Source organism: Dunckerocampus dactyliophorus, chromosome 10 (assembly GCF_027744805.1).
Source record: "Dunckerocampus dactyliophorus isolate RoL2022-P2 chromosome 10, RoL_Ddac_1.1, whole genome shotgun sequence".
Taxonomy (NCBI): Eukaryota; Metazoa; Chordata; class Actinopteri; order Syngnathiformes; family Syngnathidae; genus Dunckerocampus; species Dunckerocampus dactyliophorus.
The window spans coordinates 2,980,401-3,004,848 of record NC_072828.1 but is presented as its reverse complement, the minus strand read 5'-3'; the positions used below and the strand labels follow the sequence as shown (position 1 = coordinate 3,004,848).

General features: G+C 37.4%; 1 protein-coding gene across 1 annotated transcript in view; it reads right to left on the bottom strand.

Annotated features, from left to right (window-relative positions):
• The window catches only part of fbn2b (fibrillin 2b), a 141,446-nt gene that overhangs the window by 4,570 nt on the left and 112,428 nt on the right, over positions 1-24,448 (bottom strand). Inside the window, exons 46-64 of the mRNA XM_054789607.1 lie at positions 22,328-22,444; positions 21,996-22,124; positions 21,793-21,912; positions 20,209-20,334; positions 19,963-20,115; positions 19,648-19,713; positions 17,053-17,178; positions 15,736-15,855; positions 15,532-15,654; positions 15,323-15,454; positions 13,686-13,811; positions 10,442-10,648; positions 7,532-7,657; positions 7,274-7,396; positions 3,440-3,556; positions 3,244-3,372; positions 3,057-3,176; positions 2,670-2,901; positions 1,118-1,271 (exon numbers count right to left, since the gene is read on the bottom strand). Coding sequence (XP_054645582.1) covers positions 1,118-1,271; positions 2,670-2,901; positions 3,057-3,176; positions 3,244-3,372; positions 3,440-3,556; positions 7,274-7,396; positions 7,532-7,657; positions 10,442-10,648; positions 13,686-13,811; positions 15,323-15,454; positions 15,532-15,654; positions 15,736-15,855; positions 17,053-17,178; positions 19,648-19,713; positions 19,963-20,115; positions 20,209-20,334; positions 21,793-21,912; positions 21,996-22,124; positions 22,328-22,444 — 2,546 coding nt within the window. The remainder of the gene's footprint in view (positions 1-1,117; positions 1,272-2,669; positions 2,902-3,056; positions 3,177-3,243; positions 3,373-3,439; positions 3,557-7,273; positions 7,397-7,531; positions 7,658-10,441; positions 10,649-13,685; positions 13,812-15,322; positions 15,455-15,531; positions 15,655-15,735; positions 15,856-17,052; positions 17,179-19,647; positions 19,714-19,962; positions 20,116-20,208; positions 20,335-21,792; positions 21,913-21,995; positions 22,125-22,327; positions 22,445-24,448) is intronic.

Genomic DNA, 24,448 nt, shown 5'->3' with positions numbered 1-24,448 from the left:
CAAAACATGATATTTTTTGTAAGTTACATTGTGCATTTTCCCCTTTTTTCTGCCATATTTTGTTTTTGGTTGAATTTTGTTTCTATTTTATGAACTTTGGACCCCCCTGCTTTTATTGCGACACAGCAAAATTGGTTGCACCGTGAGTGAGGGACGCGTTTATGGGTTTTATGACCTCCTGTTGGTTTGTGCGGTGTCCAAAATGCGGCCTGGGTTCCATTTACAGCTTTTTTTTCTAAAAATACAATTAAAATATGACAATTTACAACGGCAAAATTTGAAAAAAAGAGCATTATTTTGACAAGAATAAAGATGAACTATCAAGAAGGTAAAGTCATAACATTAAGAGAAAAAAAACAGCATAGAGTTGGGAGGAAAAGGGAAAAAAAATGTATATGAGAAACAAACAAAACAAAGAATAAAGTGGGAATTTGGGGGAAAAATTGGCTGGAAAAAAGTAGTAATATTATGCTAATAAAGTCTAAATATTATGACAATAAAGTCACAATATTAGAGAAAAAATGTACAAGAAGAAAGCTAAAATATTTGTGAAGCATTTTTCAAAAACGGCAAAAATGTGCAATGTAAGAAGAAAAAGTTCCAAATAATAATAATAATAATACGCTTTGTCACCAATAACACAAAGCTGAGATGCAGGCTGGTTTTTTCTTTAATTACAGGCATGGAAAAAATGATGAGACCACCCCCGTTTCTTCAGTTCCTTGTTCATTTCAATGTCGGATACAACTAAACTTTGTACAAGTTTAACAATGACAACAAAAATAGCTCATAAGAGTGACATTTTTTAGCAGTACAATGCTAAAGTTGTTCATGTAAGAACTTAAGTGGTTTTGGTTATCAAGAAAAGCATGGAAGTTGCTCGATATCAGCTAATAATAATAATTGTTATTATTGTTATTATTATTATTAGCTTAATAATAAAGCTAATAATAATTGTTTCCATGACTATATAATACACATCTTTGATTTTTAAATGCAGCCCTTGGAGGAAACAGTTTGGACACCCCCGTGCTAGAGTGTCAAAATAGACACTTTCCTAACGTGCACTATTTGGACTCCGGTAAGAAGGCGTGGTATAAAATCTTGACAAACTTACCTGCTCCAGCTCGTTTTCATTAGCGTTGCGTTTGTGTCGTCCGTTCTTTCCTCCATTGATCTTACACTCGTAGCACGCCTCAGGAGACAGGCTGTCGTCGTCCTCACCTTCCACACCAAACTGGCCTGGGAAGCCTGAGCCTGATATGCAATGACTACACACGCACACACACACAAAACACGGTCAAAAATGCACACCATGTAATAGTACAGTAGCTCCTCGTTTATCGCGGTTAATTGGTCCCATACCCGACCGTGGCAATACGGTTTTTAACATTATTAGAGCCTTCTGGACATGAAATAACACCCCTATAATCACCTTTACACCCCCATTACCCAATATAGTAGACATAACAACAGAAACTAAGACATAGATAAGACTCATGCTCGTGTGTGTTGCTATACATGTGTTCCGGTGCTAGAGGAGCCGAGTGGGGCATCGGACAGGAAGTGATGCCGGGGGTTGAGACTTGAGTTTTAGCTTGGCTGCAACAGTAGCCCCTGTTGTTCCAGCGATCAAGTTTGATGCTTGTGTGTCTCCCCCGACATTACTGACACCTAGTGGCCAGTGTAGAATACTACATATCATCATAAGGTCTTTGAATGTGTCTTCTGAATGCCTTATGTTTTTTTTAATTTTACTCTTGGCCATTTTTATGCTTGAAAATGCGCCATTTATGCAAAAAAAATCTGTTTGAATTTGCTTAAAAACCTGGTATGCATATTTTTTTGATAGGCTGTATTGAAACACGAAACAGAGTGATTAATTAATATATATTTTTTTTAAATGTGATTCAGTGAAGCCGCGCACAAGTCCATGAGGACCAGACAGCTCAGGAGCCAATCATGAGCTATGAAAAAACTCCAGATGAGCTTGTCAAACCACTGGAAATTGTAGGTGGTCATTACTCAATATAACAGCCTGACTCATGCTTTCAACTTAAAAACAACATTAAACTTATTTGTACACTTGCCTGAAGCCCAGCTGCCTTCAGCAAAACTTGAGGAATTAATTAGTGAGTAATTGCATAGTATTTTACTTTTATGTAGTCTTCCGGTACAGCAGTCGACTTCTTCTTACACTTTTACGACAGTTAAGAACGTTACAGTATTACTTACATCACCTGTGCAGTCAATTGTGTCTACTTTAACTCATTCAATCCCAGACAGTTTTCAAAAGACAACCCCTTCAGTAGCGATTCAATTTAGACCATTTTGACGGATCTTCCAAGGCACACAGAATATTGTGTTGTATGGTTATATAAACATGGAACCTACCAAAACAAACATTACACTCCCGTCTTTCATCAGAAAGAAAAGGTTAGTTTCTACCTCTTTCACGTCCTTTAGTAATCAGCAGTAGAACATAGGTAAGTTTTATGAAAATATCAGTTCCCAACTAAAGACGTTGTTGGGATGAGGCGCTCAGGATTATAAAAACTTATAAATACGTCTTTGGTATTGAATGAGTTAATTAAAAAATAGCTTTGAAACAGAATTGTGGTCACTTAGGGGACGTCCACTTTCAATTTCTGCGTAGTTTTTGCACTCACCCCTGTCCGGCCCGGTAGAACCCACCAGGACAGCCACACAGGTATCCTCCGTCTGTGTTGGAGCAGCCGTAGATGCAGGGGTTGCTGCCCTGCGAGCACTCGTTCACATCCTGGCAGCCGCCGGCAGACTGCTCAAAGTCGAAGCCGGACGGGCACACGCACTTGTAGCTGCCCAGGGTGTTGTAGCAGGAGGCGGAGCCACACATGGAGCCTGACTGGCACTCGTTTTCATCTGAACGCACCAGTAAAAATCATGTTGGCAGATGACTTGGATACATTTTGGTTCCAGCTTAGCTTTTCATGGGAACAACAGCGAAGAAATGACACTTGGATAAAGTAGTCAGTGTGCAACTTGCATAATTGTAAGCGTGTAATAACGTGACTGACCCACACACTGGTTCCACTGGTAGTGCTGCACGTAGCCTTGAGGACAGCCGCAGCGGTAACCTCCCAGCATGTTCTGGCAGCCATGTTGACAGCGGTGGTTACTGCTGCACTCATCCACATCTGACAACCACAGCGTCCGTGTTATCCTGCCGTCCCTGACCGACCCGCGCGCTTAAACGTTACTCACCTTCACACTCCAGACCGGTGGTGTCCAAGGAGAAGCCTTTGGAGCACTCGCAGTTGAAGCTACCCGGCGTGTTGACGCAAGCAGCCTGAGCGCCGCACACGCTGCTCTGAGCCGTGCACTCGTTGTTGTCTGGAAAAGGACAGGACTTGCTTACAGTTGAAATGTCCCGAGGTCAGTTTGGTTGATTTGGTCGTACCGATGCAGGCTGTTTGATGCTGCGTGAATCCAGAAGGACACTTGCAGGTGAAGCCCCCGATGGTGTTGACGCAAAGGAACTGGCAGTTGTGTTGCTTGGTTGAACACTCATCCAGATCTTAGCAGCAGAGAAGAAAGAAAACACTGCATTCAGACACGGAGCACGGACCTCCGCCAAGGCTTCCGTGCTACGGCTTACACGTTAAGCTTCACACAGATGCTGAATGGTTTAAAAGTCTGATCAGGGAATTGATTTTTCATGAACGTATTGGCCAATCCTCATATCAACCAGTACTTCAGGACGCACTCAAAAGAAAAATATATACTACAAGAATAAAGTCATCCAATGATGAGAATGATGCTGAAATAAGTTACAAATACTACAAGGGGAAAAAGGTATCATTTTAGGCAAATAAGGTAAAAATTACCAAAATAAGTTTGGTGAAAAATGTCATAATTATATCATACAATTATCAATATTAGAAGGAAAAAAAACTGATAATTTCATGAGAATGACGAATAAGGCCATAATGATCAAAATTATCATAATTATATACGAAATATTACCAAACTTGAAAAGCACTCAGAGAGCGCCATGCATGCCAACGTTAGTGCTAAGTGTTTATATAATAGTCTATCTGTAAAAATGGCTAAAAATGCTACTATGCTAATGTTAGCATGCTAGCGATCTTAACATGCTAACATTAGCATGCTAAAACCTACCATAATAGTGCTAAATGTATATATATGCATCTACTACCTACAAAAACAGCTAGAAATTCTACTATGCTAATCTTAGCATGCTAGCATGTTAACACCTACCATAATAGCTCTAAGTCTTTACATAAGTGTCTACCTATGAAAATGGCTAAAAATACTACTATGGTAATGTTAACATGCTAGCATTGCTAACATGCTAACACCTAGCATGATAGAGCTCAGTGTTTATATACCTGTAAGTGTCTACCCATGAAAATTGGTAAAAATGATAGTATGCTAACATTAGCATGCTAGCCATGCTAACATACTAACACCTAGCATGACAGCACAATCTACTGGGAAGGCTAAATGGAAGGCCGAAAAGAAACAAACAGATAAACGCCAGCAAAAATATATCCTCCGTGCTGTGCTTGGCTTTGAGCCGCGCTTGGCGGAGGTAAATAGGGAAAAAAAAACAAATAAGGTCATAATAATCATGATTACTAGTTGTCTGGTTGCTTGGAGCATACCAGTATGATCTGGCACCAGATCCAAACTGCTAAGAAGGACAAAAGAGACCTCCATGTAACCTTCCTCGACTTGGCTAATGTCTTTGGATCAGTTCCCCACTACCTCCTCTGGGAATCCTTCAACTTCCTCCACGTTCCATTATCCATCACTGCTCTAGTGAAAGCCTACTTTGAAGAAGAATTGTGCTTTACAACAGCCAACTACACCACATCATGGCAGCGTCTAGAAGTAGGCATCATGGCAGGCTGCACAGTCTCACCACTGGCATGCCAATGGCCATGGAAATCATCATCAGGGCCTCTAGATGGGTGGTTGGTGGGAGGTGAGCAAACAAAAAAAACCCTATCCGAGCATTCATGGATGACATGACCACGCTGACCACTAACCACTACTGCAGCATGCACCAGGCGACTACTTGGGAAGCTGCAGGAGAACACCAGATGGGCCCAGATGAAAATCAAGCTGAATAAGTCACAAAGCATCTCAATAGTCAAGGTAGAGCTTAAGAACTTGAGGTTCTGCATTGGTGACGACCCAATTCAGATGGTGAAAGAACAACCCATCAAAAGCCTGGGCAAATGGTACAATGCAAGCCTCAGGGACAAAGACCAGGTGCAGGTACTAAGGCAGGACATCACCACCAGTCTGGACACCATCAACAAGACAATGCTGCCAGGGAAGCTCAAACTCTGGTGCCTACAATTTGGACTTCTCCCGAGGGTAATGTGGCCACTCACGATCTACGAGGTCCCAATAACAAGGGTGGAAAAGATAACTTGGTATGTGAAGAAGTGGCTTGGGGTCTCACGCTGTCTGACCAACATCAGCATCTACGGCAAAGTAGTGCTTGAGCTACCTATCACAAGCCTCACTGAAGAACACAAGTGCTCTAAAGTGAGACTACAGTTGATATTGAAGGACTCCAGAAATCAGACCATCAGAAATGCTGCACCACCTCTGTCACCGGGAAGGAAATGGACACCATCCGACGCAGTGCAGCACGCTACGTCAGCCCTGAAGCACAACGACACTGTGGAACATATCCAGCTGGGAAGAGGAGGATTTGGCGTTGCAGTGAATGAACCAACTTGGCACAAAGCTTCAGCCTCACAAAGGAGGAAAATGGTGGTAGAGGAAGTGTGCTGTTAGGAGGAGGCTGAAAGAAGCGCAAAGGCTGCCTCTATTGCCAAGCAGGGACAATGGATGAGGTGGGAAGGCATGGAGAAGAAAAAGCTCACCTGCAGGCAGCTCTGGGGAATGGAAGATTCATTATAAGAGCTACATGTGATGTGCTCCCATCCCCAGACGACCTTCACCAGTAGTATGGCGAGGACCCAACCGTCGCCCTATGCCCACATTCAGCGACTCTCAAACACATCTTGACCAGTTGTAGGACCAACCTCACACAAGGCCGATACACCTGGAGGCACAATCAGGTCCTCAAGAGTCTGGCAGCAGCCTTTGAGAGCAAGAGGGACACCATAAACTCCTTGCCCTGCAAGTCCATCTCCGTGCCAACATTCGTTGGAGAGGGACAGAAACAGCCTAACCCCCCAGCTACCAAACCAGAAACTGGACCGCTAGCCATGGCCCGGGATTGGAAGATACTAGTTGATATTGGCAAGCAACTAGTCTTTCCCCCAGAGATTGCAACCACCACCCTCAGCCAGACTTGGTGTTATGGTCCCCTTCACTAAAGGTGGTCTACATCATAGAGCTCATGGTCCTCCCATAGGAGGATTCCACCGAAGAGGCCTAAGAATGAAAGAAAGTGTGCTAACAGATCTGGCAGCAGATGCACAGGAACGAGGATGAAAGGCCAAGCCAGCTGAAGTAGGATGCAGAGGTTTTGTGGCTTCTTCTACCATCAGGCTTATGAAAGACCTTGGCATTCATGGACAGGCCGAAAGAAGCAGCCAGTGGCTATGAATCAAGCACTTGCTGGGCTCATAGTGGAGGGGGGCACACACCTGGGATGCCAGGTGTGGCCGATGAGCTCTCTGGAGGTGTCACGGGCCTACCAGTGACACCTCCAGACACCTACCATGATTGGGCGTGGGACACTGTAGTTGGCTGCCTTTGATGAGGGTGTCTGGTGTTGAAAGGCCGAAACACCCACTGATTCGAAGGTACACTACTGACGATGTGTCCCAAAATGTACATCCTTCCCATGGCTGAGATAAAGTTCCCACGCCACTCTCAACCTCCACGCCTCACGTGATTACCATCTATTGGCACAAAGGACATTTTCCATCAGGTCCTGTGTATTTACGAACTATATATAAAAATATATATAGAATTGGAACATTACACCTAGTATTTGTTAATTCCTCTATTTCTTTAATAATAAAATAAAATAAATATTATTAATGAAAATGACAATCATAATAACAATGCAATGCATACATGTGTCAGACGTCAGTTCTAATTGGACTTGACAGTGTTTTTGAAATGTCAAATATTTCATATTTTTATGAAAGAATATCACCAAAACAGGATTGGAACATCGTTGGCGTTGTTATGTACAGTAGATGCGACCAGGAAGTGATGTCATGTATGATCAATATTAACACAGACATAAAAAGAAAGATAAAGGTGTTGGTACCTTTGCAGGTCTTCCCATCAGGCTGCAGGCTGTACCCTCGAGGACAGGAGCAGAGGTAGCTTCCCTCCGTGTTCTTACACAGGAAGTTACACGGCTTGGGCGACAGGGCACACTCGTCCATGTCTGCAAACATGTTAACATGGACGAGGAACTGAATGCTGGCTGCTTCTTGCAAAAGCGACAGCACCGCTGCAATGCTGAAAAGCTGAACTAAACATGCTGCTGAAGACTCAAAGCAGCCCGGTTAGCCATCCTTACCAATACACGAGGTAGCGGTGAAGTCTGTCTTGTATCCGATGTTGCAGTGGCAGCGGAAGGATCCGATGGTGTTGATGCACTGACCGTTACGACACAGGTCTGGAATCACCTGACATTCGTTGATATCTGCATGGAAAAAGACACGACATTCACCACACAAAAGCATAGTGACTCCTTGCATGAAGTAACATGGCTGTTGTCAACCATCTTTAGCTGGACATTTTGCAGTTTTTTTTAAATTATTGGCAGTAGTTCTGTTAATTGTAGTTTCATATCATAAACTGTACAGCATGGATGAATTGCTCAAGATTGCTGTATTTCAGTATTTATTTATACATTCATATTTAATCTCTTCACTTAGTAACTTATTAGGGCCCGAGCACCGACGAGCGAAGGCCCTCTCGTTTATTATTATTTTTTATTATATGTACTCTGCGGCTTTTCTTGCATTTTTAAGGGCCTTAACATGAGTGAAAACTCAACAAAATTTGCAAGGTTTGAAAAAGAAGCCGTTGGATTAAATAAGTTCTGTACTTCCTACACCTTTTTAGACATGTTGAATTGTGTACGTGTAATTGTGTGATGTTCCTGAATGTAACTTATTAAGCATGTCTGAAACCTCCAAGCTTCTGACTACTGCTGCTATCGGTGGTGTATCGGGTCCAAGCCGAAATGTCATAACACGAAACGTAACATGATGAAACGTCATACCATAAAACGGATTAACATGAAAAGTCATAATAGACTGTAAAACACCAGAATGTGAAATGTCATTAAGTTAAACGTCATAACACCAAATGTCATAAGATGAAACGTCATAACATGAAACGTAACATGATGAAACGTCATAACTTGAAACGTCATAACATGAAACGTGACATGATGAAACATCATGCCATGAAACGTCTTAACATGAAATGTCATGAAACATAACGTGAAACTTAACGAGATGAAATGTCACAACATAAAATGTCATAATACAAAACATGACATGAAACGTCATAAAATGAAACATCTTAACATGAAACGTAGCATGATGAAATATCATACCATGAAACATCATAACTTGAAACGTCATAACATGAAACGTGACATGATGAAACATCACACCATGAAACATCTTAACACAAGATGTCATAAGATGAAACGTCATAACATGAAACGTAACATGATGAAACATCATACCATGAAACGTCATAACTTGAAGCGTCATAACATGAAACGTGACATGATGAAACATCATGCCATAAAACGTCATAACTTGAAATGTCATAACATGAAACGTGACAAGATGAAACATGCCATGAAACGTCTTAACATGAAATGTCATGAAACATAACGTGAAACTTAACGAGATGAAATGTCACAACACAAAATATCATAATACAAAATATCATGACATGAAACATGATAAAATGAAACATCTTAACATGAAACGTAGCATGATGAAACATCATATCATGAAACGTCATAACTTGAAACGTCATAACATGAAACGTCATAACATGAAACGTAACATGATGAAACATCACACCATGAAACATCTTAACACAAGATGTCATAAGATGAAATGTCATAACATGAAACGTAACATGATGAAACATCATGCCATGAAACGTCATTAATTGAAACGTCATAACATGAAACGTAACATGATGAAACATCATGCCATGAAACGTCTTAAACGTGAAATGTCATAAGATGAAACGTCATAACATGAAACGTAACATAATGAAACATCATACCATAAAAAGTCATAACTTGAAATGTCATAACATGAAACGTGACATGATGAAACATCATGCCATGAAACGTCATAACTTGAAACGTCATAACATGAAACGTGACATGATGAAACATCATGCCATGAAACGTCATAACTTGAAACGTCATAACATGAAACGTGACATGATGAAACATCATACCATGAAACGTCATAACTTGAAACGTCATAAAATGAAACGTGACATGGTGAAACATCATGCCAAGAAACGTCGTAACATGAAATGTCATGAAACATAACGTGAAACTTAACGAGATGAAACATCACAACACCAAATGTCATAATACAAAATACGACATGAAAGGTCATAAAATGAAAGGTCGTAACATGAAATGTTTTGCAAGGTTTTGCAAAGAATGTGATATTTAACACAAACCCTAACGCTGCTTTAAACTTTGAAAAAATTCGCCGCTGCCACCAGTTTTGCAGAACATCACAAAATTTTGGCGGTGATGTCAATCGTGACAGGAAGCACAAAAAAGTCTCAAGAAGCCATGTTCCAAAACTAACAGGAAGTCGGCCATTTTGGCTTCCAACATCAATTTTGGGTGAAACCCAAGGTTGTATTTCAACAAACTAGACCAGAACCCAAATGGTCTACTAGAACCCAAATGACCTAACACTACACAGACTGGTGATGTCACATTGAGAAGGATTTTAAGCTGTCCCATAAGATGTGGGCGGGGCACGGCGATTAGCCGCTGAACTGTAAACGTTAATAATCCTTTAGACCAGGTCAGATCTTCATCATAATTTGTCCACATGATGAAGATGATACCTTGCAGGTATACATAGGCCACTTCCTGAATTCGTCTCAGCGCCACCTAGTGGCAACAGGAAATGGAATGTGCATGCCTTTCGACTGACGTGAACCCTGAGTTGCGTGGGGGTGCGTGGGCCCGTTCAATGCTGTTTGCAGCTTTAATTTCATTTTATTTTTATCTATTAATCTACTTAATAATTTTTTGGGGGCATTTTTTCATCTTTGATTTTCTTTTTGGTGTAGGATTAAATAAGCTCTGTACTTCCTACTCCTTTTCGGACATGTTGAAATGTGTACGTGGAATTATGTGATGTTCCTGATGTAACTTATTAAGCATGTCTGAAACCTCAGAGCTTCTACTCACCCCTGCCATCAGTGGTGTACCCGGGTCCAAGAGGGCACATCTTCTTGTACTGGACGGTGCCAGGCAGCGGGCAGAGCTCACACTGCGAGCCCCAGCCTCGACCCGTATTGCAGCAGCACTCGGACTTGGTCACGCTATTCCTGTTGGTGGACGACTGCTGGCACATCGTCTGCAGGGCCTCCATGTAACAGAAGCCCTTGCGGTTGTCTGCAGAAAGGAGGAACGTTTATTTGTGGATTTCTGATCAACGTCAGTGCATGAGGTCCTCAGTCTACGTACGAGTTTCGCTCCTACGACGATGTTGTAAGTCAGTTTTTGTCTGAAGTCTGAACTTATACTTAAATTACCACCGAAGTGGTACGGTGACTTCGGGCGAGAGGCGGGGTACACCCTGGAATGGTCGCCAGCCAACTGCAGAATGTTTACAATTTGTAATACTTTTTAAGTTTTTGTATTATTTATTATATGCCATATCTGCCTCACATTCAGGAAACACCATGGAGGTTAAAGGTCAAAAGTTAACAAAAAGTGATGTTGTCCTGTAGCAACGTGCAACTACGTATTCTTCCACCGCAGGCACATAACGAGTTCTCTTTTTCTTTTTGTTCAGTATTAATCATTTATGGGCGTGTGTTGTAACACAAAATGCCATAATATGAAACATCATAACACAGAATGTCACAACACGAAACGTCATAATACGAAACATCATAACACGAAACATCATAAGACGCAAATCATAACATCGAAATGTAGCACGATGAAACGTCATATCATAAACTCCCTGAGACAAAATGTCATAAACATGAAACGTACTACGAAATGTCATAACATGAAATCATAACATGAAACGTCACAACACGAAATGTCATAACATGAAACATCATAAAATGAAAATCATAACATGAAATGTAACATGCTGAAACGTCATACCATAAACCTTTATAACTCAAAACATCATAGCATGAAACGCCATGATACGAAACATCATAACATGAAACGTCATAAACACGAAATGTCATAACACAAAACGTCATAACATGAAACGTCATAATACGAAACATCATGACATGAAACGTCATAACACGAAACATCATAACATGAAACGTCATAACACGAAACATCATAACATGAAACGTCATAACACGAAACGTCATAACACGAAACATCATAACATGAAACGTCATAACACGAAACGTCATAACATGAAACGTCATAATACGAAACATCATAACACGAAACATCATAAGACGCAAATCATAACATCGAAATGTAGCACGATGAAACGTCATATCATAAACTCCCTGAGACAAAATGTCATAAACATGAAACGTACTACGAAATGTCATAACATGAAATCATAACATGAAACGTCACAACACGAAATGTCATAACATGAAACATCATAAAATGAAAATCATAACATGAAATGTAACATGCTGAAACGTCATACCATAAACCTTTATAACTCAAAACATCATAGCATGAAACGCCATGATACGAAACATCATAACATGAAACGTCATAAACACGAAATGTCATAACACAAAACGTCATAACATGAAACGTCATAATACGAAACATCATGACATGAAACGTCATAACACGAAACATCATAACATGAAACGTCATAACACGAAACATCATAACATGAAACGTCATAACACGAAACGTCATAACACGAAACATCATAACATGAAACGTCATAACACGAAACGTCATAACATGAAACGTCATAATACGAAACATCATAACACGAAACATCATAAGACGCAAATCATAACATCGAAATGTAGCACGATGAAACGTCATATCATAAACTCCCTGAGACAAAATGTCATAAACATGAAACGTACTACGAAATGTCATAACATGAAATCATAACATGAAACGTCACAACACGAAATGTCATAACATGAAACATCATAAAATGAAAATCATAACATGAAATGTAACATGCTGAAACGTCATACCATAAACCTTTATAACTCAAAACATCATAGCATGAAACGCCATGATACGAAACATCATAACATGAAACGTCATAAACACGAAATGTCATAACACAAAACGTCATAACATGAAACGTCATAATACGAAACATCATGACATGAAACGTCATAACACGAAACATCATAACATGAAACGTCATAACACGAAACATCATGACATGAAACGTCGTAACACGAAACATCATAACATGAAACGTCATAACACGAAACATCATGACATGAAACGTCGTAACACGAAACATCATAACATGAAACGTCATAATACGAAACATCATAACATGAAACGTCATAACACGAAACATCATAACATGAAACGTCATAACACGAAACATCATAACATGAAACGTCATAACACGAAACATCATAACATGAAACGTCATAACACGAAACGTCATAACACGAAACATCATAACATGAAACGTCATAACACGAAACGTCATAACATGAAACGTCATAACACGAAACATCATAACATGAAACGTCATACAATGGAACATCATAACATGAAACGTCATAACACGAAACATCATAACACGAAACATCATAACATGAAACGTCATAACACGAAACGTCATAACACGAAACATCATAACATGAAACGTCATAACACGAAACATCATAACACGAAACATCATAACATGAAACGTCATAACACGAAACGTCATAACACGAAACATCATAACATGAAACGTCATAACACGAAACATCATAACATGAAACGTCATACAATGGAACATCATAACATGAAACGTCATAACACGAAACATCATAACACGAAACATCATAACATGAAACGTCATAACACGAAACATCATAACATGAAACGTCATAACATGAAACATCATAACATGAAACGTCATAACACGAAACATCATAACATGAAATGTCATAACATGAAACATCATAACATGAAACGTCATAACATGAAACATCATAACATGAAACGTCATAACACGAAACATCATAACATGAAACGTCATAACACGAAACATCATAACATGAAACGTCATAACATGAAACATCATAACATGAAACGTCATAACACGAAACATCATAACATGAAACGTCATAACATGAAACATCATAACATGAAACGTCATAACACGAAACATCATAACATGAAACGTCATAATACGAAACATCGCAACATGAAATGCGGTGACCCTAAACGTCGCGTTAGGAAGCGCCTGACCACAACATCAGTGATGACTTGTTGTACGGGAGTGTCTTACCAATGCACTCGGTTCCGGTGGAGCTGGGCTCAAAGCCGTCGTTGCAGTCGCAGCGGTAGCTTCCCACCGTGTTGACGCAGCGTCCGTTCTTGCAAATGCCAGGCTTGGCTCTGCACTCGTTCAGGTCTGCACACCAGAACACAGAGAGACGTGCACGAGGCAGGTACATGCAATCAATCACATGCAGTATGCAGCAATATCTTGCTGGTGAGTTTCTGCACTTATTTAAGGCTGCGTCTTCAAAAAGGGTCATTTTTTTTAATGGGGGTTGAGCACAATACTAAAAGCTATTTTATTGATCATCTAATTTCTACGTAAAAGGCTTTTTGATTCATCCCGTAATAAATGTCTTCTTTTTTATCGCGGGTGTATATGGATAAGTCCATGTTATTCCAATACATAATTTTATGCTGTGTTTATATTTTGCTGTGCTTACATTTTGTTTTACAGCTTCTACAAGTCAGGACTTGACTGGGCAGCTTTGGTGTCGTCTTCTGTGATGTAACTCATTCCAAAACCAAAACTCAAGTCTTTGTCGAGTACCCGTGCGTCAGTGAAACTCGACTCTCCATCAACCTGTGAGTCATTGAAAGTCCAGTCTTTGTTGAGCACCCTTGAGTCAGTGAAACTAGAGTCTTTGTCAACCCGTGAGTCATTGAAAGTCGAGTTTTTGTCGAGCACCCGTGTGTCAGTGAAACTTGAGTCTTCGTCAACCTGTGAGTCATTGAAAGTTGAGTCTTTGTCGAGCACCCGTGTGTCAGTGAAACTTGAGTCTTCATCAACCTGTGAGTCATTGAAAGTTGAGTCTTTGTCGAGCACCCGTGTGTCAGTGAAACTTGAGTCTTCGTCAACCTGTGAGTCATTGAAAGTTGAGTCTTTGTCGAGCACCCGTGTGTCAGTGAAATTCGAGTCTCCGTCGACCTGAGTCATTGTAGGCCAAGTCTTTGCCAAGCAAACGTGTGTCAGTGAAACTTGAGTCTTCGTCAACCTGTGAGTCATTGAAAGTCCAGTCTTTGTTGAGCACCTTTGAGTCAGTGAAACTTGAGTTTTGTCAACCTGTGAGTCATTGAAAGTCAAATCTTTGTCGAGCACCCGTGTGTCAGTGAAGCTTGAGTCTCCGTCGACCAAAGTCATTGAAAGTTGAGTCTTTGTTGAGCACCTCTGAGTCAGTGAAACTTGAGTTTTGTCAACCTGTGAGTCATTGAAAGTCGACTCTTTGTTGAGCACCTGTGTGTCAGTGAAACACGCGTGCTGAGCATGTGGATCATTCGTTTTGCCGAGTCTGCGATGCAGCTTAACTAGTTTCCTTTTTTAATTTAGCTAGCTAGCAGTAGCTGGGGTGAGTAAGTGAACGAGTTAATGGAGATGAGTACCCATGACTCCCATTTCAGTAAAAAAAAAAAAAAAAGCGAGTTTTGAAAGACTTGTTCATGACTCGCCCAGCTCTATTCCTTTCCAGGAAAGAAGTACAATTTCATGAGAATAAAGTTGTTAATATTACAAAACATGTTCATATAATTTGACAATATTAGGAGCATAAACACATATTATAATACAGCAGTATAACTACTAGTATAAGTAAAAAAAGTATAATACAACAGATAAGATCAATGAAAGATCTGAATGAAAACACATACCCATACATCCCTCTCCATCGGGACGGCGCTGCATGCCCGGGGGGCAAATGCACATGAAAGTCCCGATCAGGTTCTTACACGTCATCCCCTTGGAGTCACAGTCATCCAGACCCTCGGAACACTCATCCTGGTCTAAGTGGGGGATAATAAAGTTCAATAGTCGGTAAAAGTGCCTTTAATACGCTTTATTTCCTTCCCAGTGTCATCACCTCGACACATGCGCTGGTCGTCTCGCAGCACGTAGCCAGCGGGGCACATGCACTCGTAGGAGCCGAAGGTGTTGACGCAGCGGAAGGCGCACAGCAGCGGGTTCTTTGAGCACTCGTTGATGTCTGCAGTCAGGAAAGAAGAACGTGCGGTGTGATTTCATTCATAAGGAAAAGTGCCGTGCAGTCGATGCGCGCGTGGACGACCTTCGCAGGTCATCATGGGTCCGGGTTCAAAGCCTTCCTGGCACGAACACTCAAAGCCTCCAACCACGTTGGTGCAGGTTCCGTTTCCACACGGGTTTCCGATAGAGCACTCGTCAGTGTCTGGAGGACACAAGAGTGGAAATGATTGAACATGTGAACTTCGTATGCAATTTAAACATATTTGGTTGCTCAGTGGGACCCCAACCGAAAATCATGAATAACAGAGCAATACTACGTAATGAAATCTCATCACATATTACAATACGGCAGCATAGTGATTCATTTACATATAATTGGGAAAAAATATGCAGTATTCACTAACAATTCGCAGTTGTAGTCATGAGGTCAAAAAGGTTAAAAAGGTGCAATTTAATAATTGTCTTGGGTTGACATATTGCATTTCCTATTGAGAATAATAAGAATGATAATGACAATAATGCAAATACTTCCTTATTTGTGTTGTTTTGCATGCTTTTCAACTTGTCAGCAGACATTTCCTTTCCCACTGTGGCAGTTTTTTGCCAAATACTGCAAATAATATTTCTAAAAATTCATAATACAAATAATATGCTTCCAATATTCTTACATGTATTCTTCTTTGACTAAAAATACATATGCTTATTTGATATTCATTTTTTTTAAATAATTCCCTATTTTTTACTGTATATATTCGTATCGTCATGCATATATGTTAACAATTTTTATACAAGTATTATTATTATTTTACATAGTTTTTTTTTACTTGTATGTATTTGTGTTTCATGTATTATTTGTTAATTATACTGTTAATAATTTATAGAAAATGATTATTACTATTATCATCTGTAAATAATATCAATCAAATATATGACATGCTTAAATCATATTTAGTTTTGTGTAGTTTTTTATCTATTTGTATTTCATGTGTTATTTATTAATTACACTGCTCATAATTTAATATACCGTAAAAGTATTATCAGCTATAAATAATAGGCTTCAAAAATATTTGCAATACTTTACATTTATAAAATTATTATTTAATATTTATTATACAGTTTTTTATTTTAATGTATTTTTATTTGTTCATAACTTATAGTAGTACTATTATGAAATTCCAAGGTGCTGAAACCAATGCACAGAGTGAACTCTCTTCCTGCCAGACATGCATGCACATGGCAATATATTGAGGCCGGCAAAATGATCAAATCATTTTCGTTTGTTGTGTGAGTAATGCATTTATTAACATCCCAGGCCTTTTCTGAACAAGAAATCTTGTCACGTTTTAATATCGCGATCTTGTGACACCCTTCGAAGATAACGATGAAACAAATATCTTACCAATACAGTTAACTCCCGTGTAGTCCAAGTTGTACCCGAAGGGGCATTCGCAGCGGAAGGAGCCGTCAGTGTTGATGCAGATCCCATTCTGGCAGATGCCAGGGTTATCCAGACACTCGTTCATATCTGGACGACAAGGAAACGGGATGTTTTTAGAGTTCAGACCTTTATTTTGAAGTTTTATTGCCAGAGTTGTAGAAGGGACGGAACAACATTTTGTTACATTTTGAGAAACTCTATTACATGACAACCAATTAAATTGTAGTTTTTTTTTTTTCCCCAGAATTGCATCATTTTTAAGACAATAAATAAATATATGATAAATAAAACTTATTAAAAAATGGAATCAACTGAACATTTTGAGGATTTTTGTGATATGACAACCAATTCAATGTTTTTTTGCTAAATGTTATTTTTGTTATAAGACAAATGAATACATACATATTTTATTTTTGTTATAAGACAAATGAATACTTGTCTTATTATTATTGAATATTTGTCTTATTTTTGTTATAAGACAAATAAATACATACATATTTTATTTTTGTTATAAGACAAATGAATACATACATGTTTTATTTTTGTGATAAGACAAATGAATACATACATATTTTATTTTTGTTATAAGACAAATGAATACTTGTCTTATTATTATTGAATATTTGTCTTATTTTTGTTATAAGACAAATAAATACATACATATTTTATTTTTGTTATAAAACAAATGAATACATACATATTTTATTTTTGTTATAAGACAAATGAATACTTGTCTTATTATTATTGAATATTTGTCTTATTTTTGTTATAAGACAAATAAATACATACATATTTTATTTTTGTTATAAGACAAATGAATACATACATATTTTATTTTTGTTATAAGACAAATGAATACTTGTCTTATTATTATTGAATATTTGTCTTATTTTTGTTATAAGACAAATACATACATACATATTTTATTTTTGTTATAAGACAAATGAATACATACATATTTTATTTTTGTTATAAGACAAATGAATACTTGTCTTATTATTATTGAATATTTGTCTTATTTTTGTTATAAGACAAATAAATACATACATACTTTATTTTTGTTATAAGACAAATGAATACATACATATTTTATTTTTGTTATAAGACAAATGAATACTTGTCTTATTATTATTGAATATTTGTCTTATTTTTGTTATAAGACAAATAAATACATACATATTTTATTTTTGTTATAAGACAAATTAATACATACATATTTTATTTTTGTTATAAGACAAATGAATACTTGTCTTATTATTATTGAATATTTGTCTTATTTTTGTTATAAGGCAAATTAATACATACATATTTTATTTTTGTTATAAGACAAATGAATACATACATATTTTATTTTTGTTATAAGACAAATGAATACTTGTCTTATTATTATTGAATATTTGTCTTATTTTGTTATAAGACAAATACATACATACATATTTTATTTTTGTTATAAGACAAATAAATACATACATACAATTTGATTTTAAAAAATCCAATGAACCCAACATTTTTGAGAATTTTATTACACCACAACCAATTAAAGTTTTTTTTCCCAGAATTGTTTTTTCTAAAAAAAAAAATGTATTTATATAATGAATAAAATAAAATTAATAACATCAATAGTATCGCATGACAACCAATTAAATGCTTTTTTTTTAGAATTTAATTTTTCTTCTAAGATAAATAAATATATAATCAATAACATTAGATTTTTAAAATCCTATTCACCAAACATTTTGACAAGTTTTATTACATGACAATCAATTAAATTGTCAATAAATTAAATTTCCAGAATTGTATACTTTTGTATACAATAAATAGATATATAATAAATAAAACATTAAATAAATAAAACAACAACAGAACATTTTGACTATTTTTATTATAGGACAACCAATTCAATGTTTTTTTTCGGAATTTTATTTCTTGTTATGAGACAAATAAAAACTTAAATAAATACATAAAATTAGATTTAAAAAAACCATTTATAATAAAAAATAACATTCTTAATTTTATAAATTTTATTTTATTCGTTATATAGATATATTTTTTTGAACAAAAAATTCTGGGAAAAAAAATGTACTTAGTTGTCATGTAATAAAATTTCTCAAAATGTTATATTTATATATATGTATTATATTATATTTATATTATATTTATATATATTATATTCATAAATATGTTTTTACAGCAAAAAATAAAATTCTGGGAAAAAAAAACCCCAGATTGAATTGGTTGTCATGTAATAAAATTTCTCAAAAATGACAACCAAGTACATTTTTTTCCCAGAATTTTTTGTTCAAAAAAATATATCTATATAACGAATAAAATACAATTGATAAAATTCAGAATGTTATTTTTTATTATTTATCTTTTTATTTATTTTTAATTTTATAAAATAAATAAATACATCAAATTTGATTTTTTTTTAGAAAAAAAATATTTTTATTACCTGACAACCAAATAAATTGCTTTATCTCCACTATTTTAATCGTCTTAAAAGATAAATGAATAAATAATAAATAGAATTTGATTTGAAAACTCCCATGCACTCACCTTCACGAGCGTTGCCCGGTCCGGGAAGTGCTCCGTGGCCGTAGGGACACAGGGTGTTAAAAGCAGCTGGAAAACACAAGGAAAAGGTTGCATTGTTTTCTAAATGTCACGTGTGTGAAGTCAAACTGAGCTTGTCGTTCAGTTCCTTGTTACGCAAACGGTGCAAAAAAGTTCAGTTGTTGGAGATGTGCATGCAGGAGATGATGCTCCTTATCATCACAGCACAGTGCTTGATTTTTGGAGGATTTTCCACCACGTATATCTGTGTGTGTGTGTGTGTGTGTGTGTGTGTGTGTGTGTGTGTGTGTTACACACCTTCGGTCTCTCGGGGGCACAGCTCGCAAGGCAGCCCCCAGCCCTCCCCAGGCATCTTGCTGCAGCAGCATTTGGCCTTGGTGGTGTTGAACGCTTTTGGCACGGAACACTTCCCTGCCTCGAATTTGGTGAAACAGAAACTCTCCCGGGTGTCTGACGGAGACAAGAGACGGTAAAAAATCAAATCAAATAAAATAAATGTAACGAATGGTGACAACAACCCCCCCGCAGACGCCCTCGTCTCACCGTAGCAGCGCCGTTTGTTGTCGGAGAGCACGAAGCCCGGCTGGCAGGTGCACTGGAAGCTGCCGGGGGTGTTAGTGCAGGTGCCAAACTGGCAGAGGTTTGGCTCCACCTCACACTCGTTGATATCTGGGAAAAGGGAAGAAAAATAAAGATCAGTGTAAGTGGAATACAAGGGGTTACGTGCTAATGCTAATCAGCAAACAGTGTAGAACTGGATATTAGCTAAAATGATAACATGCTAATGTTAACGTACTAGCAATGCTCACATGCAAACTGGTAGCATACTTACACATAACATGAAACCACTGTCTATGTAAGTTTGCATTTTTGAAAATAGCAAAAAAATTGAATATACTAATTTTAGCATGCTAACAATGCTAACATGCTGGCTTTTAGCATGCTAACACCTAGCATAATAGCACTTAGTCTCTATGTAAGTTTATACATATAGAAATGGCTTAAATGCTAACATGCTAACATTAGCAAACTAGCAATGTTTACACGCTAACTGTTAGCATGCTTACACTGAACATGAAAAGACTGTCTATGTAAGTTTATACCTTTGAAAATCAATTATGGGTGCGCAATAAAGATATAATATAAGGGAATTATGATGTCATACCAATCAATCAGATTATGAAATAGCTCAGACAATGAGGTGAAATAACACGTACTGTGCGGGTGAGCAAATCAAGTGCTCCTTTCTTCTCCTGCCTGAGACATTAATGGCCTGTCGTAACTTCTCCTGTTTGCCCCCCGAACACACAAAAAACCTTAGCAGCCATTTCAACATGTTCAGTTCACCAGGAGGATTGGTTAGTGTTTGTAATGAGATTCCGCCACGACAACAGTAAATTCCATTTTTATCGGCCAACTCCGCGATTCCATTCACGCGGAAATCATAGGGCCCGACATGCTGCGGCACGTCTGAGGCGCCAATGTGTCAGTACAGTGTGTGTGTGTCATCACGTTTATCATCTATGCCCGTATAAGTCATTTTCTATCATTGGAAGAATTTATACCCGTCCATAAAAATGATCGCCCAACCCTATACAATACGAATGTACGGCATTCGGAAGACGTATTCAAAGACGTTGTGATGATATGTAGTATTCCACACTGGTCACTAGGTGTCAGTAATGTTACACTGATGACACAATAGCCACCGCAAAAAGTACAAAAAACAAGGAACTCTTCCAATGCAAACATGTGAGTCTTATTTATGTCTTATTTTCTCTTATTATGTCTACTATATTGGGGAACAGGAGTGTAAAGGTGACTATAGGGGTGTTATTTCATGTCTAGAGGGCTCTAATATGTTCAAAAGCGTATTTAGAAGGTCATAAACAGGTTTTCTGTGCTCTAACTACCACTTTGCGGAAAATTCACTTATCACTGTCGAGTCTGGAACCAATCAACCACGGTAAATGAGGGATTACTGTAACTGGATGAATATTGAAGAATGAGGTATGTCTTTTGCTCCCCAGAAAGCAAAAAAAACATTCCATTGCCGCCTGTTTAGATACACAATTCTGATATTCAAAAAACCCCTGCTGGGTTGCTTGAATGGCTTCAGTGTCTTACCAATGCACTGGTCGTTCTGCACCTCGTAGCCCGGAGGACAAATACATCGAAAGGATCCATCCAAGTTCTGACAAGTCCCCGGGGAGCACGTGCCGGGCAGACTCACACACTCATTGATATCTACGGGGCGAAAAAAGAACTGCCTTTCAGTCATTTTAAAAATGAATACATTTCGTATTGAACTGACCATAAAGCAGACCTACCGGCACAGTTCTTCCCGTCGGGCGTGTTCTCATAACCCTCCAGGCAGAGACACTGGAAGGACCCCAGCCCGTTGATGCACTGGCCATTCCTGCACACTTGACCCTGCAGGGCGCTGCACTCATCGATGTCTGCAACGGGACATTGACGAGGTTCACGGCATTTGACGTGGGATAGAATCCAATTTTAAATGACGCTTTATTATTAGGAGCGGTGAAGACAAGGCTTCGCTACACGTCTTAAAACATATGAGTACATGAGGAGCGCGGCCTCGGGATAACTTTTGTGTAGCGATTTGGGGCTAAGTGAATCCACCTGACGTGACGATCCATACCCATGCAGTCGTTGTTGTGCGTGAGCTCGAACCCGGGGAAGCACAGGCAGTTGTAGGACCCGACCGTGTTCTTACAGGTGCCGTTGCCGCACGGCTGCCTGTCGCACTCGTCGATGTCTAAAAATAGAAGAAGAAAAGAAAAGGGGGATGAACAGTGACCAAGACACATGGCATGACGTAAGACAGGGGTGTCCAAACTTTTTCCACTTGGATACTGCACACATTTCATCTCAGCTTTGTCGTATCGCTGAAAAAGCCCATTATTACTATCACCTTCACGCTTTGCTCTTTTTCCCCCCATTTTTGCTGTTTTTTTCCCGAATATTTCAACTTTCTTCATCAATAATCCTTGTCAATTTTTCTTCTCATAATATTATGACTTTATCCCCGTAATATTCTTTTTTCCCCCAACCTAATTTGGTATTTTTTTTTTAAAAGGTATTTTTTTGTGTGTGTTTCGCAACAAAAAATGTTCTCATAATTCTAATGTTAATGTTTTATTCTCAGTTTTTCTTGTGAGAATACGATGTTTTCGCTTAATATTTTGAGTTTATCCTTGAAAAATTACAGCTGTTTTTTTCTATTTCTGCCTATTGTTTTTTTTTATTCCCATAATATTTTTACTTTATTCTCATCATATTAGAACTTTTTCCACACTCTAATTTCATTTTCATTCATCTTTGTTTTGTTTGTTTCTCATAATATTCCGACTTTTAAAAAGAGGCGTCTTTCTCTAACATTTCAACTCTATGCTACTAAAATGTTATTTTTTTATGATGTTATTACCGTAAAATCAAAATGTTATTCTCCTAATATTTTGACTTTATTCTCCTAAAATTACAGCTGTTTTTTTTATTTTCCAACTTTCCGCTAGTAAATGTTCTTCTCATAATTCTGGCTTTATTGCCACAATATTTTGACTTTATTCTCATAAAATTATAACTTTTTCCACACCCTAATTTAAAAAAAATGCAAACTTTATTTATTGTTTTGTTTGTTTGTCATCATATTGCACCTTTAAAAAAAATGCTTCTTTTTCTAATAGTTGAACTTTATGCTACTAAAATGTTATTTTCCATTATAATATTATTCATGTAAAATTTCAATTTTTTTCTCAGAATATTTTGACTTTATTGTCATAAAATTATAGCTTCCCCCCCCATTTCTGCTGTTTTTTTTGTTTTGTTTTCCAACTATTTTAACTTTTCTCCAATAAATGTTCTTCCCATAATTCTGACTTTATTGCCACAATATTTTCACTTTACTCTCATACAATTATTACTTTTTCTACACCCTAATTTTCCAAAAATTCCAACTTTAGTTATTGTTTTGTGTGTTTCCCATAATATTCCTACTTAAAAAAAATATAGCATCTTTCTCTAAATAGTTCAACTTTATGCTACTAAAATGTTATTTTCCATTATAATATTATGACGATATTCACATAAAATTTAAATTTTTTTCTCGGAATATTTTGACTTTATTCTCGTAAACTTACAGCTTTTTTCCCCATTTCTGCTGATTTTTTGTTTTGTTTTCCAACTATTTTAACTTTCCTCCAGTAAATTTTCTTCCCGTAATTCTGACTTTATCGCCTCAATATTTTGACTTTACTCTCATAAAATTATAACTTTTTCCACACCCTAATTTTCCAAAAGTTCCAACTTTATTTATTGTTTTGTTTGTTTCTCATCATAGTACACTTTTTTAAAAAAAATATAGCATCTTTCTCTAATAGTTCAACTTTATGCTACTAAAATGTTACTTTCCATTATAATATTATGACGTTATTCACGTAAAATTGCAATTTTTTCACTGAATATTTTGACTTTATTCTCGTAAAATTACAGCTTTTTTCCCCCATTTCTGCTGTTTTTTTAAAATTTAATTTTCCAAGTATTTTAACTTTCCTCCAGTAAATTTTCTTCTCGTAATTCTGACTTTATCGCCTCAATATTTTGACTTTACTGTCATAAAATGATACCTTTTTCCACATATTCCTATATTCCCATAATACTTTTACTTTATTCTCATAATATAACTTTTTCCACACCCTAATTTCATTTTGTTTGTTTCCCATAATATTCTGACTTTAAAAAAAAACATAGCGTCTTACTTTAA